Below are 14,688 nucleotides of genomic sequence, written 5' to 3'. Positions count from 1 at the left end.
GAGTTTGATGAGCTCAGAGCTATAGTAGGAACTCTTCCACAGCTGTCCACTTCTTCCTCAATCAATTTCCCACCCTCTATAGCAGACTAAACCCTCTATTTATTCTTCGCCTAACTCCAGCAAGCCTCAGGTCAATTCCCTTCTTACCTTAGATACACGATAATGTTGTACCCAGGGCCTGGTGTAGGAATGAGCAAGCCAGTCATCTGGGGGAGCGGTTTGCCCTTTTCTAAGCTGTGAAAATGACTAGACTACAATTGCGGAACATTCACAAGCATAGCTCACAACAAGTTAACTGAACTTTCAAGCCAAGGCACATTTCAACTGGGGTGAACTTCAGTGTAAAGTATCCATAGAGCTTTTCATAACCTTGCTAAAACTCATGGTGGTCAGAAAACATACATCATGTTTGGCTGGTTTGGTGCAAAAATGTTAACATTCCAAATCAATAAAGTTTCTTTTCTATGTTGATGTCCATTTTTGTGACCGTTGCCTTGGTAATTTACATGCAGCTAAAACCAACCATCTAATGCCTCTACGTTGCTAAAACTATGATGCACAGTATTTCCATGTATTATCATTTAAATTATATTAACACTCCTAACACTGTTAATAGTTATAACTTAAAATCTTCAAAATATTTCACAAACTAACTTTCCTGAGACCCTTCTGGGAGATCAATAAGTATTACAGTTTTGCCACCTCCCAGCTTACAAACAACATGCCGGACAAATGCCAGATATGGTGAGACTTGCAATAAAATACTAAATAAAAAAACTATGTTACAGATATGAAAGCTGAGGCAGAGAAGTCAATTGATCTGCTCCAGGCTGAGGGGAAGTCACAGTCCATGCTGGGGTTATAACACAGGAGCTTCTGGCTCCAACGCCGACACTTTTCACAGGGACCCGTCAACTTTTGATGGAAACTTATCTGCCTGGTTTTCTACTAGTCTCCCCACCCAACCAGGTAGTGGTGGATGGGTTGTCCAGCTTTCTGAGGTCCCTACCTATCCAGGAGCTGGGTGGCTGGGGACTCCTGGACTCCTTAGACCACCCAGGGAGCAGGGCAACTAGTTTCCCACTTGGCCAGCTCTCTGGCTCCCTGGGTGGCCTGCTAGATTGCCTAGCTCCATGGTTTTTCTGCCAACAAGCTGGTCCGGCAGCCAGGGAGCCAGCTAGGAAGCTAGGCCAGAAATTTTGGAAAAATTCTATTTTGGTCCTTGCAAAATGGATATTTTGCCAAAATGTCTGCATTTGGGGCTTTTCATTCTGATTTGGAACTTAAAAAAAAATTCAATTGCAAAAGTTTCTATGGGACAGAAATTCTGGTTCCTGCACAGCTTTGGTTAGAACCTCATATGAAAGGCAGCACTTCCAGCAGCATAGTGCCCCTGAATGTCATGCTTGGGCATTGGCCCAGTACCATCTTGGAAGAAAGAGGGCCACTTGCTGGCTCACCACACCAATCCCTATAGCATGTTGTGCCTTCCTTGTAGGCCTCCCCTATGTCTTCGTATGCGAATTGAAAGAAGCACAGCCCATTCCTGCAAGCAGGTTTTGCAGCTAATTAATTCTCTAACTTGTTTTCTAACTTGTTTTTTTTTCTTCTTTTCAAAGTGCAACTCTCCTCTTAGATGAAAGAAAATATCTAAGATGTTTTAAATTATGCTAAATAATATATTTTTTCTTTTAGCTGTCTCCATAATGAGGTACAGTGCATCATCATTTGGATTTGCTGTAAGTAATCTTACAATTTAAATATGTTTCACAGTGAGATGTTATGTTGCATGCTGTTTCTGAACTCTCACCATGATTTTTCTTAGCTAAGGAGTGCATCCAGGTATAGTAAAAGAAAATCAGTGACTAACCAGAAAGATCATTGTTTAAACCTGATCACAGAAGTAATAGGTAACGGTGTTAGGGTGGTCTGCTTTCAATTCCTAGCAGACAAAGGCATTCATATCAATGCTAAAATCTTATGCTAATGGACGCCATAGAAAAAGCTAAGAGGGAGAGGTATTACAAACCAGAACCAATTTTCCATTGCAAGGTCCTGCAGCATATTCATCCCCCATGCAGGCATAGATCTGAGGTCCCAACTTCACTTGTGAAACCTGGTCCCAATCAAAGTCAATGTCAAAACTCCCATTGACTTCACTGGGGCCAGGATGTCATCTTTGGTCTCTAAAAATCACTACTATTTTTCAATTTGCAGTTGAACACTAATATATTCTCAGCAGAGATTAACTGTAGAGAAAACATTCCTAATTAAACAAAAAACAACTTGAAAGTCAAACATTTGGTATTTTGTTGTGAACTTGAAAGTGGGACTGTTTCTGTGAAAAATTTGAGTTGGGTGTGTGAATTATTCTGGGCATAGAGTAGAAAGATCGATTAACTCACCACTAAAATGCATTGTATACATTGTCAGTGTCCAGGAGTTTCTACATCAGAAAGTGAGGAAATGCTTAATGGGCCAGTATTGAGCTGAGATGGCACTGTATCAAAAAACTGTAAAAAAAATTCATGTTTTTAAGTGTTGTGAATGTGAAGATTTTGCCAAAGATGTGGCGTAAAGTGAAATTAGATGAAATTCCTTTGCAAAGTTCCGTTAAACAAAAATTGTGAATTTGTAGGACAAGTCGCTAAAAAACAGGTGCCCTTTTTCTTTTAGGCATCATACAAGAAATATATTAGTATTGTAAAAATTGTGGTGACCGCATTATTGCAAGAATTATTTTTTTAGCCAAGTAACTCTGCATGCTGGTGGATTATAGACAAAGCTCTTTCTGTGATTGACTGGCTGAAGTCTGATATACACTGTTGTGTAATGATACACAGTAAAAAAAGTAAAGATCATTTAAATGAATGTAAATCCTGCTTTTATTAAAATGATTTATTTGGAGCTGCTTTATGCCCTGCAGCATGATTACAGATGCATTGTTTTAACTACTGTACACCTTAATAACCCACAAAAGCAATTGGCTCTGTATCCTTTTCAGTTTGATGCTGTCCTGGATGTTTTGTCATCGGTGATAGTTCTGTGGCGTTACAACAATGCAGCCGCTGTACATTCTGCACACAGGGAATACATGTAAGTAAACATACCTGTTTTTCCCTCTGACAGAAGACTGCAGAGCCTTTGCGATGAAGCCATGATATTATAGCAGTGACAAAGACAAAAATTCTAAGATGCCAATAAATTTTCATTTTATTTTCATTCAGTTTATGGTCACAAACTTGCAGCCTTAACCAACCTCCCGCCATGAAAATGGTTCCACATCATCATTTCATTTAAGATGCTAAGGGCTCTATATGTTTCTCTTTGAAGGATCATGTGAGATGATCTGTAATTGCAACCAGCATTGAATTTGAAAATCTTTTGTTTCCCATCTCAACTCATTATTCACACTAGGATGAGTGTCTAGTATTTGATGCTTGTGTTATACTTGTTTTTCACCATAACAACACTGGGATCTGATCTTTCAGGTGCTGAGCACCCTCAACTCTCATTAACATCATTAGGAGTTGAGGTTACATAACCCCTGATGGGATTGGGCCCGGGTTAGCCAAATGATAGGTGGATAACTATCTAACTACTGTACCCCATGCAAACACACGTGCAAACTGTTTTTTAGCAGCATCTACTGCTGACGTGTTGATTAAGCGTTTTTCATCATCTACATGTAATTTTAACAAAAAATTAACACCTGCATATTTGCAGTAGCTAGTTGTAAGGATTTGAAGTGTGCATACGTAATGGTTCTGGCATGAACAATATGGACACAATTCCTTTCTCCAATCTGCAGTGCACCCAGTCACAGTGATGATTCCCACTGTGTCTTCTGCACGGGCTGACAATGTGGAATTCCCATTGTCAATGCATGTGACACTTGCAGAAGATTCAGTAAAGATTAGCAAAGTAATTATGGTTTGACACAGCACATGGGCGAGAATTTCACCCTATGGACTAGTTATCGTGCACATTTCTTTCAAAAATGGGTGCCTAAAGTTAGGCCCCTAACTCAGGCATCTAAACAAGTATTGACCAGTGTTCTTTAAATACACAAACTACAGCTTATGTGACAGGCTACCAGAGCAAAAAGGAAGCTGTAAAGTCTACACTGACAGTGTTCCCTTTTTGCATCTAAAGACTATGAAGGGCTGCAGTACTTATTCATAAAAATCAACACCAACTTAAACCAGGATTGAATTTGGCTTAGTGTCAACCAGGGCCGGCTCCAGTGTTTTTGCCGCCCCAAGCGGCGGCGGGGGGGAGGAAAAAAGCCGCGATCGGTGGCAGGTTCTTCCCTCCGAGAGGGACTGAGGGACCCGCCGCTGAATTGCCGCCGAAGACCTGGACGTGCCGCCCCTTACCGTTGGCCGCCCAAAGCACCTGCTTGCTGCGCTGGTGCCTGGAGCCGGCCCTGGTGTCGACAGAGCGACATAAAACATTTTTCAGACACAATATTCTGGAGAGGGAAAGATGATGATTTGAAAATGGGAGAAAATTATTGGGTTCTTTTGCCAGAGCATTTTTTGTGTGTGTATATTTTTGCTTTTCTTCCTCCGTTTCGTGAAGGCCTCATCCTGTAAAAAGTGATGAAAATTTAAAACCAGCTTCAGTGGGCCTTAGACAAACCTCAGTTATCCTCTTTGGATCCCATTTATTTATCCTCCTTGGTGGGCTTTTGAGGGCCCCAGAAGCTCCTTAGCCCAACACAGCATAGGACTCTAGATCTAAACACTGAGCTCTTCAGTTGAAAAGCCTTATAAAAGTTTTGTCTTGAGGTGTTACCTTCAGAAACAGGTGACTAAAATTAATCTTCCTGCATAAATTTGGATTTATTGCCAATTTCCTTGCCTTGGTTTTATGGAATCCTCCAAGATTCCCTTCAGTATTTAGTTAACATCTCTAAGAAATCCCCATCTGCTGGGCTTTTTCAGTATGAGTATAGTGTGCCTTATAAAATAAAATAAATAAGCCTCAATATGAAACAAAAATCAACATGTCTTCAAGCTAGGGATGTATACAGGCAAAATGGCAATTATATTTTGCTTTTTTAAACTTATTTTTAATTTGCCTTCGGGTAACTCCCATGCTTTAGATAAAACCACACTAATGGGATGGGATTATTGGTCATGCCTTCTAAAGCAAGCCATCTAATGTTACATGATGGTATCAATATTAAGCAAAAGAACATTACCGTAGCTTGAGCATTTTTATTGTTGGATGGGTGATCTGGTTATCTCTGGACCATGCAGGAGGGGCAATTGCAGCTGTAAATCACAAAGACAACTCCTAGGGTGTCCGGTTTTCTTGGGAGGAACATTTCTAATTTCCAGTTGTATTTAATGTTGAAAGATTATGTATGAAATTATTTTTCCTCCATGTTGGGGGAAAAAAGGAGACTTGCGTGTTGTTTGAGCCCTGTAGGTTATTTATTGCTATTGTAAATAGTCCTTGCCTCATACGCTCATAATGGCTCTTGTTCTTTTGCCATCCTGGAAAGCAGTAGCAATTGTTTTTCTGTGTGTCTGTGTGCCAATAGAGAAATTTGACTCCTGAGTTGTGTAAGGTACGTCCTTCTGCTAGTTGATGGCCCCGCCCTCTGAGGAATGTTGGAAATTCATGTGAGTGCTCAAGTTATGCGGCGCATTATTCATGTTTAAACATGCTTAGGTGTGTCCCACCAGGGTGGCACTTGCCTACACAGAACTTCTTTTGACTATTTTTGCACTAATTCTGACCACCTTACTCATTCATATATTTTGAAGTAATTGATGCTATTTGCCTGAGTAAAGTGAGAAAGATTCGACCCTTTATTGGCATGCCTTCATTTGTAGCTTCACCTACTCTTGTAAGTGATTTAATTAAATACACATTGGTGAATATGTGTGTGTGTATTAACCTCTTTGAAGATTCTTCTTCACTCACTGGCATTTCTTGGCAGGAGCTAGCAAACAGTTTTGTGTGCTCTAAATACTGTTTTTGAGCCTTGAACCGGAGGCTGAGCCAAAGTTCACTAAAATCAGCCCATTGACTTCAACAGGCTTTGGATCAAAAAGTGGTCAGTGCTTGGCAGATCCAGTCTAAACTGTCCAAATTGGCTGACTTTTTTTTTTTTTTTAGTGAGAGACAAATTAAAGTCACAAAGGGTTAAAAAGCATAAGAAAAAAATACAGAGGGAAAAGAGCCCTGCACATATTTATAGATTCATCGATTATGAGGCCAAAAGGAACCATTAAATTGTCTAGTCTGACTGCCTATATATTCCAGGCCATTAAATGTCATCCAGTTACTCCTGTATTGAGCCTTCTAGAAAGGTCTTTAGCTGAAGACATCAAGAGATGGAGAATCTACCTCTTACCTGGATAGTTTGTTCCAGAAGTTAGTCGCTCTCACTGTTAATTTTTTTTTGGCCTGATTTCTAATATGAATTTATCTGTCTTCAGATTCCAGCCACGATGTAGAAGAAATTCAATAAATGTACTAAAACATCGAAACATAGAAGAACTGTGTAATCAAAGAATCCAGAAACATAGACAGACGAAAAGCAATGCCTACTGAAATTTTAAAGCATTCCATAGCAGAGCTTAAAACAAAAACAATAGCAGGCTGTCATTTTTCTTCAGTTTAGTGAGCCAAACTCTGCTTTGTGTTAGACCTATGCAATCCTATTGATTTCAATGGGGTTGTAGTGTTAGAACGGATGTTAGAATTTGGCCTACACAGTTTAGTTCAGAAGATTTCACATTTTCTACTACAGTGTTCATTTTCTCTCTGAAGACAAGAAAAACCCTTTGTAACAATGGTTAGGTATACAGGTGACTAGAAATGGATACTGCACGTCTTTGCTGATTCTCACAATCATTCACATGTAGCTGCTGCTTAATGAAGTATAACTCACCTGTTGGGTCCTACTTTTTCTAAAGATGCTGTGATAAAGATGGCCTGATAAATTGAAGTGTGCAATCAACCTCGCAAAATTCTACTCTAATAAAATATCACTAAGGTTTTTTTCTATGTTTATTTTGTGTTTTCATCATCATGGGAAAGGGTGGATGGGTGCCTGGTAAATTATAATGAAAAAATTACAAAGTTATTTTCTAATTCTACCAGGGGACCTTGCAAATATGGGTATCCTCAGAAACTGCGTCTTTCCAAAAAGATTAAATCTATGAGCTTCTAAGCCATATCAGCCACTCAGTTTTAGTCTGTCCAGCACCCCACTGGGAAAAATGCATAGCTGATAGGTCTGTGATTGGTACATTTTTGCTGTTTAGTCATTTTATAATTTTTCCAGTTTGTCAGTCAAATAAAATAGCCTGTTAATTAGGCTCTAGCCTTATAGGCTTTAATTGAAGTGATAGATCTTGAAGAGATACAAGCACTGGGAAAGGCTAGACAGCTGGGAAGAGTGTCGTAGAATTATTCTGAGTATATGATTCATTAGTTCTTGTTTTGCTTAGCATGACCTGCTGAGCTGCATATAAATATACAAGGAAAATTAGAGCTGCTGAAAAAGTCATCAAGAAAGCAAATGATCAGGAAGTCCAAGGCAGAAAAAAAAAAGAGGACTGAAATAACTAGGTTACCTGGAAAAAGATTAGTAATCCAAAGAAACAAGAAGACTGAAAGCACTGATAAAGAAGGGTAGTTGCAATTCCTTGCGTTTTCTTCATGTGGGGGAAAAGGGAAAGGAAGAGGAATAGACCCTCACTTAGAACATACAAATCCCTGGTTATAAACCTTTGAAGGACTGTAGTGTAAGAGAGAGAAAAGACCCAGAAGTCATCTACTCCATCCTCTGGCTGTGTAGGATTGCTTATATCCTTATCTTGTTTATATCCCAGAGCTCCCTGTGAAATCCCACAGCACCAAGAGCCTTACTCTCACCACCACCGGCGCAGTTGGGCTCCAGCCCAAGTAGGAACACCTATATTGCTATTTTTAGCCCTGCAGCTCAAGCCGCATGAACCCAAATCAGTTGAGCTGGGCTCTCAGACTTGCTGCTGTGAGGTTTTTGTTTTGTGTAGATGTACAGTTAGTGACTCAGACTGAGATGCTATGAAAGATCAGGCAGAAAATTCCCTTTAGTTCCATAAAACAAAAATGTTTCCCATACAGCGTGATCTAAGCTAAAAAAAGCTATTAGTGTTAGGCCAAGAGAAGGTGTTCGCAGCTCCCACATGGAAACTGCACTTGAGATCACAGGATGTAAAGGAGGATATTTAAAGTGGAAAACTAGGAGACAGAGATATTCAGGAGACAGTGAAACAAAGAAAACACGATTTGAATGATCTTTAATATCTCATTTCCTAAATAGTTTCGGAGGCATATATACAACTACTTGGCATTCTGATCACTCTGTATATAAGACAGTGGATGATATACTTTGGCAGGCTCAGATGTGTTCATTTGTGAGCATGATAACCAGCTTATTTCCCAAAATGAAAACCTCTTTCTTGAGACAGATTGTCACAACTGTGGTCAAACTGAATGACGTTTTTTCAGATAGCGATAGGAAAAGCTAAATATGTTGCCATAATATACTTATACATATTAGACTTATGCAAGGTATTTGCCTTTGTACCACCCAGCATTCAATTTTATACAAAATCAATGTAGCACGTATTAAATAGATTAAAAGCTGGTTAAGTGATAGATCTCAAAAAGGTTATTGTAAATGGGGAACCATCAACAAATGGAGTCATTTTCCATGTTATCTAATACCTCTAACACTGATCTGGAAGAAAATGTAAAATCATTGTTGGTAAAATTTGCAAAGGACACAAAAATTGGTGGAGTGGTAAATAATGACAGGTCCGTTCCACAGAGTGATCTAGATCTCTTGTCAAGTGAGGCTAATTAACCATTGGAACCCCTTTGCTGTCACTTCAAGTCTTTAAGTAAGACTGGACATCTTTCTAAAATATATTCTGTAGCTCAACTAGAAGTTATAGGCTTGATACAGGAATCATTTGGTGACGTTCTATGGCCCGTGTAATATAGGATGTAAGCTTAGATGAGCATAATCATCCATTGGGGTTGTAAAAATCTATGACTCCCTGGTATTGTTATGACATTGTCATGTTATAAAGTTTTTACAGTTGTGTTTTTGGGTAAGTAATCCTAATAAAGTCTATATTAGCAGGATTGCTGTAAACAAGCCACAAGAAGTAATTCTTCCACTCTACTCAGCACTGGTAAGGCCCCAACAGGCATACTATGTCCAGTTCTGGGCACCACATTTCAGGAAGGATGTGGACAAATTGGAGAAAGTCCAGAGGAGAGCGACAAAAGTGATTAAAGGTCTAGAAAACATGACCTGTGAGGAGAGTGAAAAAATTGGGTTTGTTTAGTCTGGAGAAGAGTGAGGGGGGACATGATAATAGTCTTCTAGTATGTGAAAAGTTGTTATAAAAAGGAGAGTGATAAATTGTTTTCTTTAATCACTGAGGACAGGACAAGAAGCAATGGGCTTAAATTGCAGTGAGTGAGATTTAAGACATTAGGAAACACTTCCTAACTCTCAGAGTAGTTAAGCACTGGAACAAATCTGGAAAACCCCAGGGATTTTCTTTAGAGAACAAGTAGGGTCATGGTTTTTGTGGCCAGAAGGAACCACTAATGCTCATCTATTTTGATCTTCTACGTAACACAGGGCAAAAAAACCTCTCCCAGTAATTTCTGAATCAAGCCCATAACTTCTGTTTGAACTATAGCACATTGTTTAGAAATATGTCCAGTCTTGATTTAAAGACAGCAAGAGTTGGAGAATTCACTGGATCCCTAGGTAAGCTGTTCCAATAATTAATTGCCTTCACTGTTAAAAATCTGCATCTTATTTCTAGTCTGACTTTATCTAGCTCAGGGGTGGGCAACCTTTCAGAAGTGGTGTGTTGAGTCTTCATTTATTCACTCTAATTTAAGGTTTCGCATGCCAGTAATATATTTTAACGTTTTTAGAAGGTCTCTTTCTATAAGTCTATAATATATAACTAAACTATTGTTATATGTAAAGTAAATAAGGTTTTTAAAATGTTTAAGAAGCTTCATTTAAAATTAAATTAAAATGCAGAGCGGACCGGTGGCCAGGACCCGGGCAGTGTGAGTGCCACTGAAAATCAGCTCATGTGCTGCTTCAACTTCCAACCTTTGGATTTTGTTCTGCCTTTTTTGTGCTGCACAAAGGAGCGGTCTACTATTGGCAGTCACCAATGAGAATCCAGTATCCATGGGGCCCACTACTGGTTGATCTTGAGAAAACCTTTTCCCCAATGACCCTGCTCTGCTACAATCTATATGCAAAGAAATAGCTCTGTGGTTCTCTGATTTTTCTTTCCATTGGCTTCCTGCTTATTGTGCCAGGAAGAAAAGCATTCTGACAGTCTATTAGGACTTTATATGAGGTAAAGGAGCAGAGGTTTGTGACAGCACATAATTGGAGACAAGATGGTAAAAATGATCTAATTATATTTTCAGTTTAATGTTCAGGGAACTGAAAACTGGTTTAAATGAAGTGATGAATCAAATCACAAATAATAAATATCCCAAAACATCAGAGAGGCCAGGACACATTAAGGATTTTTGGATCATATTCTGCTTCGGAGAAGATTAAAAAATGCCCAACTCTAGATTATAAATTTTCCAATTACCATGCAATTTGTCTAATATTTGACCTGCAAGTTGGGTCTATCATACATATTTCAGTCTTAACAAATGAGCACTGTTATGTTTGTATATTATTGTATGAAAGAAATCATTTAAATTAAATCATAACATTTACAATATCTGTCACATCCACAGAAAATATGGGTTACTTTAGCTATGCTGTGTATGTGAGAAACAAGTGATGCACAGATGGCAAAATCCACACCCACCCACGATTAAGGGCACATCTCTGAGTATAGAAGAGTAATACCTTATAATGAGCTAATACACTGGCTGAATGATCACCTGGAAAAGTATCAAATTTATGAAGATTTCCTACAAAACAGAATAGCTAAAAAGAGATATCTAGGACTCCGCAGTTCTTGCCTAGTTCTTAATTGCCATGAATGGGGCTTTGACTTAAGATCTAATGACCCACAACTGCAAACAGTAGCACTGAGATCTCTATCAAGCATTCTTAAAACTACAATACCCACCTGGTGAAGTGAAGAAACAGATTGACACAGCCAGAAGGGTACCCAGAAGTCACCTACTACAAGACAGGCCCAACAAAGAAAGTAACAGAACGCCACTAGCTGTCACCTACAGCCCCAACCTAAAACCTCTCCAACGCATCATCAAGGATCTACAACCTATCCTGAAGGATGATCCCTCACTCTCACAGACCTTGGGGAACAGGCCAGTCCTCGCTTACAGACAGCCCCCCAACCTGAAGCAAATACTCACCAGCAACTACACACCACACAACAAAAACACCAGCCTAGGAACCAAACCCTGCAACAAACCCCAGTGCCAACTCTGTCCACACATCTATTCAAGGGACACCATCATAGGACCTAACCACATCAGCCACACCATCCGGGGCTCGTTCACTTGCACATCTACCAATGAGATAAATGCCATCATGTGCCAGCAATACCTCTCTGCCATGTACATTGGCCAAACTGGACAGTCTCTACTCAAAAAAATAAATGGATACAAATCTGACATCAGGAATCATAACATTCAAAAAACAGTAGGAGAACACTTCAATCTGGTGGTCACTCAATAACAGACTAAAAAGTGGCAATTCTTCAACAAAAAAAACTTTCAAAAACAGACTCCAACGTGAAACTGCAGAACTGGAATTAATTTGCAAACTGGACACCATCAGATTAAGGCTAAATAAAGACTGGGAGTGGTTGGGTCATTACAAAACCTAAGCCCAATACTAATTTCCCCCTACTGTTACTCACACCTTCTTGTCAACTGTATGAAATGGGCCACTCTCATTACCACTTCAAAAGTTATTTTTCCTCCCTTGGTATCCTGCTGTCAATTTAATTGTCTCGTTAGACTGACCTCACACTTGGTAAAGCAACTCTCATCTTTTCAGTATTTATACCTGCTCCTGTGTTTTCCACTCCATGCATCTGATGAAGTGGGTTCTAGCCAATGAAAGCTTATGCCCAAATAAATTTGTTGGTGTCTAAGGTGCCACAAGGACTCCTCGTTGTTTTTGCTGATACAGACTAACACACCTACCACTCTGAAACCTGAGACCAGTTGATGTTAATGGACTTCTCATGGTGGTATAGCTTGGTAATGCGGACCAATTTATATGCAAGGATTGAAGAACCGGAGCCCACAAATACAAAATCAGAAGTTCTACCTACACACTCTTCATTATACCCTCTTTTTCGTTTCTTGACAAATGTCATAGTTAGCTTAAAAACAGGCTATTTCCCAGCATAGTTGGACTAGAGACCCATCTTATTCAATTGGGGAGCTTTATATCTATATTGAGCACCTATTATTAACACTAGTGAGGTGCAACATATTGAGCTTTACAATCACCAAGCTTTGATTCACAGAAGATATATTATAAACCATTAGCGATTTAACAATTTAGATATAACTTTTTCCTCTCTCTTAAGCCTGGACAGTTGGACTCAAGCTTAAGCAATATAAAATTTTTAAAATTTATTCACAATTTCTATCTTTTCTGTAAAATATGTGGCATAAAAATACCTGATGGTGCACAATGGTATACACAGGTTTTATTGGCACTTCTTTGGATCACCTGTTTTATCACTCATGCATTAATCTATTACCTCCTACTCATGTCAATAAAAACCTGTAAAGCCATCATGTAATTACACTCATATATATATATATATATATATATATACACACACACACACACACACACACACACACACTCCTGTACATACAGCTACAAAATGCAAACACATATTAAATATTTTATGTATCCTAAGACTCTATTTTTAAAAAAGTGAAGCATTAGAAATCTTGTAGACTTGTCTAGGAATTTACTGGGGACTGATACAAAGCCCACTGAAGTCTTTCCTTTGAGTACACCAGGGTTTGGATCAGGGTCTGCTGTGTTTGTTTTATTGTTATTTCTCTTCTCTCTTATATAAATATATATATAAATATATAGCTTTGATAATCTTCAGTGAAAAAGCATCTTACAAAAATTCTGATGAAGCTCTTATTCAATTTCCAGACTCTGAAAGGAACCCCTTGTTACCCCTTTCAGCTGCAGTAAGGTTAGGCACAATGAGCAGATGTTCATATGCCTCGCAGCTGATTGCAAGGCAGTCTAGCCATAGATAGAACAATACAGAGCACAAATCTGGCATGAGCGAATACGGTACAGATTTTTTCAAAATTTAGTAAGTTATAGAAATGTTTCTCTGCTTTTATCAGTGGATAGTAAACAGCTGAAAAGTCTATATAATTTATGATCCCTGATGGCCCTACTTCATCTCCATTTTCATGAGGAATTTAGAAACACAGAGCCAATAAAAAAAAATCAAGTACATACAGCCTATATCATTTCCAACATGGCCAATCTCTAACTTGTATTCCCCAGATATTAATACCATTCCCCCCTCCACTTTCTAAAGGATGCTGTAACAACATTTTGTCAGCACCATAGATTATACTGACTCCATTTTATAATATGAGTTAAGTGCTCTGTTTTATATCAAGGAAGGTGTATTTTTTAAAAATACACTCTTCAGCTCTATGTTTTCAATATTAATTCTAAAATTACTTGAGTGGGTCCATGTTGATTCATGACTGATTTTTCAGTGAGTGGTGGTGATGATTGGAAGCACTGCCGATCCAGACGCTGACAGTTGGAGCTAGACTCTGGAACGTATACAGTGAACAGGAAGCCCACATATTTCCTATGCACATTAAAATGACATTATTCCCTAATCACACTTCCTTGTGCAGGTGCAAAAATTCTGAACAGCTGTGATTCTGCGTAGGTTGGTTTTCAAACCATCATTGGTAACTAAATCCAATAATGTAATATAAATCACAAACATAACCAAGCAGTGTATTTGTATAATTAAATAGACAAAAACATGTTAAGGACATAAAGGTTAAGTGACACAACTAGAAAAAAGCAGGGAAACTCAGAGTCAGGCAAACATTTCATCTTCTGCACACACACTGCCATAATGTGTCACATTACACAGTAATTTAGTCTTTAGTAGAGTAGCTGGGCTTAAAAGATTGACTCCACAGCCTTCACAGTTGCAAGAGCCATACTAAGAGAGCATAGCTAGCAATAGATCATCTCTGCATAGAGACAATGTGCAGTATTACAGAACTAGTAGCCAAGAGTGAATATTAATTAACAGCTGCATCATGTTTTCATGTCTATTTTAAAAAATATTTGGCAAAATCACATGCGGCTTCTATAACCAATTTACAAAAGCCTGATATAAGTTCTTTAAGGCAGGGACTACATACCTTGCTATCTTTTCTGAAGCTTCTAGGCACTATTGTAATATTAATATTAAATAATAACCGCAGGACTGATTCATTGTCTTTTAAACTGGCTGGCTGCCTCTCACATAATTCATTTTTAGTTTCACTGTGTGTGTTACACCTGCCGATATACAATACCCATCTATAAGCACCTTCACATTTGATGCCACACATATGCGCTTTGAATTCACTGGTCTTTTGCTGGGTACAATGATTCAT

At 38.7% G+C, this 14,688-nt stretch overlaps 1 protein-coding gene across 3 annotated transcripts in view; it reads left to right on the top strand.

The window, feature by feature from the left end:
- TMEM163 (transmembrane protein 163) overlaps positions 1-14,688 on the top strand; it is a 163,000-nt gene that overhangs the window by 89,255 nt on the left and 59,057 nt on the right. For all 3 annotated transcript variants that reach the window (XM_005286795.5, XM_042855678.2, XM_005286796.5), the window contains exons 3-4: positions 1,696-1,739; positions 3,005-3,096. In XM_005286795.5, coding sequence (XP_005286852.1) covers positions 1,696-1,739; positions 3,005-3,096 — 136 coding nt within the window. The remainder of the gene's footprint in view (positions 1-1,695; positions 1,740-3,004; positions 3,097-14,688) is intronic.

This window comes from Chrysemys picta, chromosome 11 (assembly GCF_011386835.1).
Source record: "Chrysemys picta bellii isolate R12L10 chromosome 11, ASM1138683v2, whole genome shotgun sequence".
NCBI classification, from domain to species: Eukaryota; Metazoa; Chordata; order Testudines; family Emydidae; genus Chrysemys; species Chrysemys picta.
This window is presented reverse-complemented; position numbering and strand designations above follow the sequence as displayed.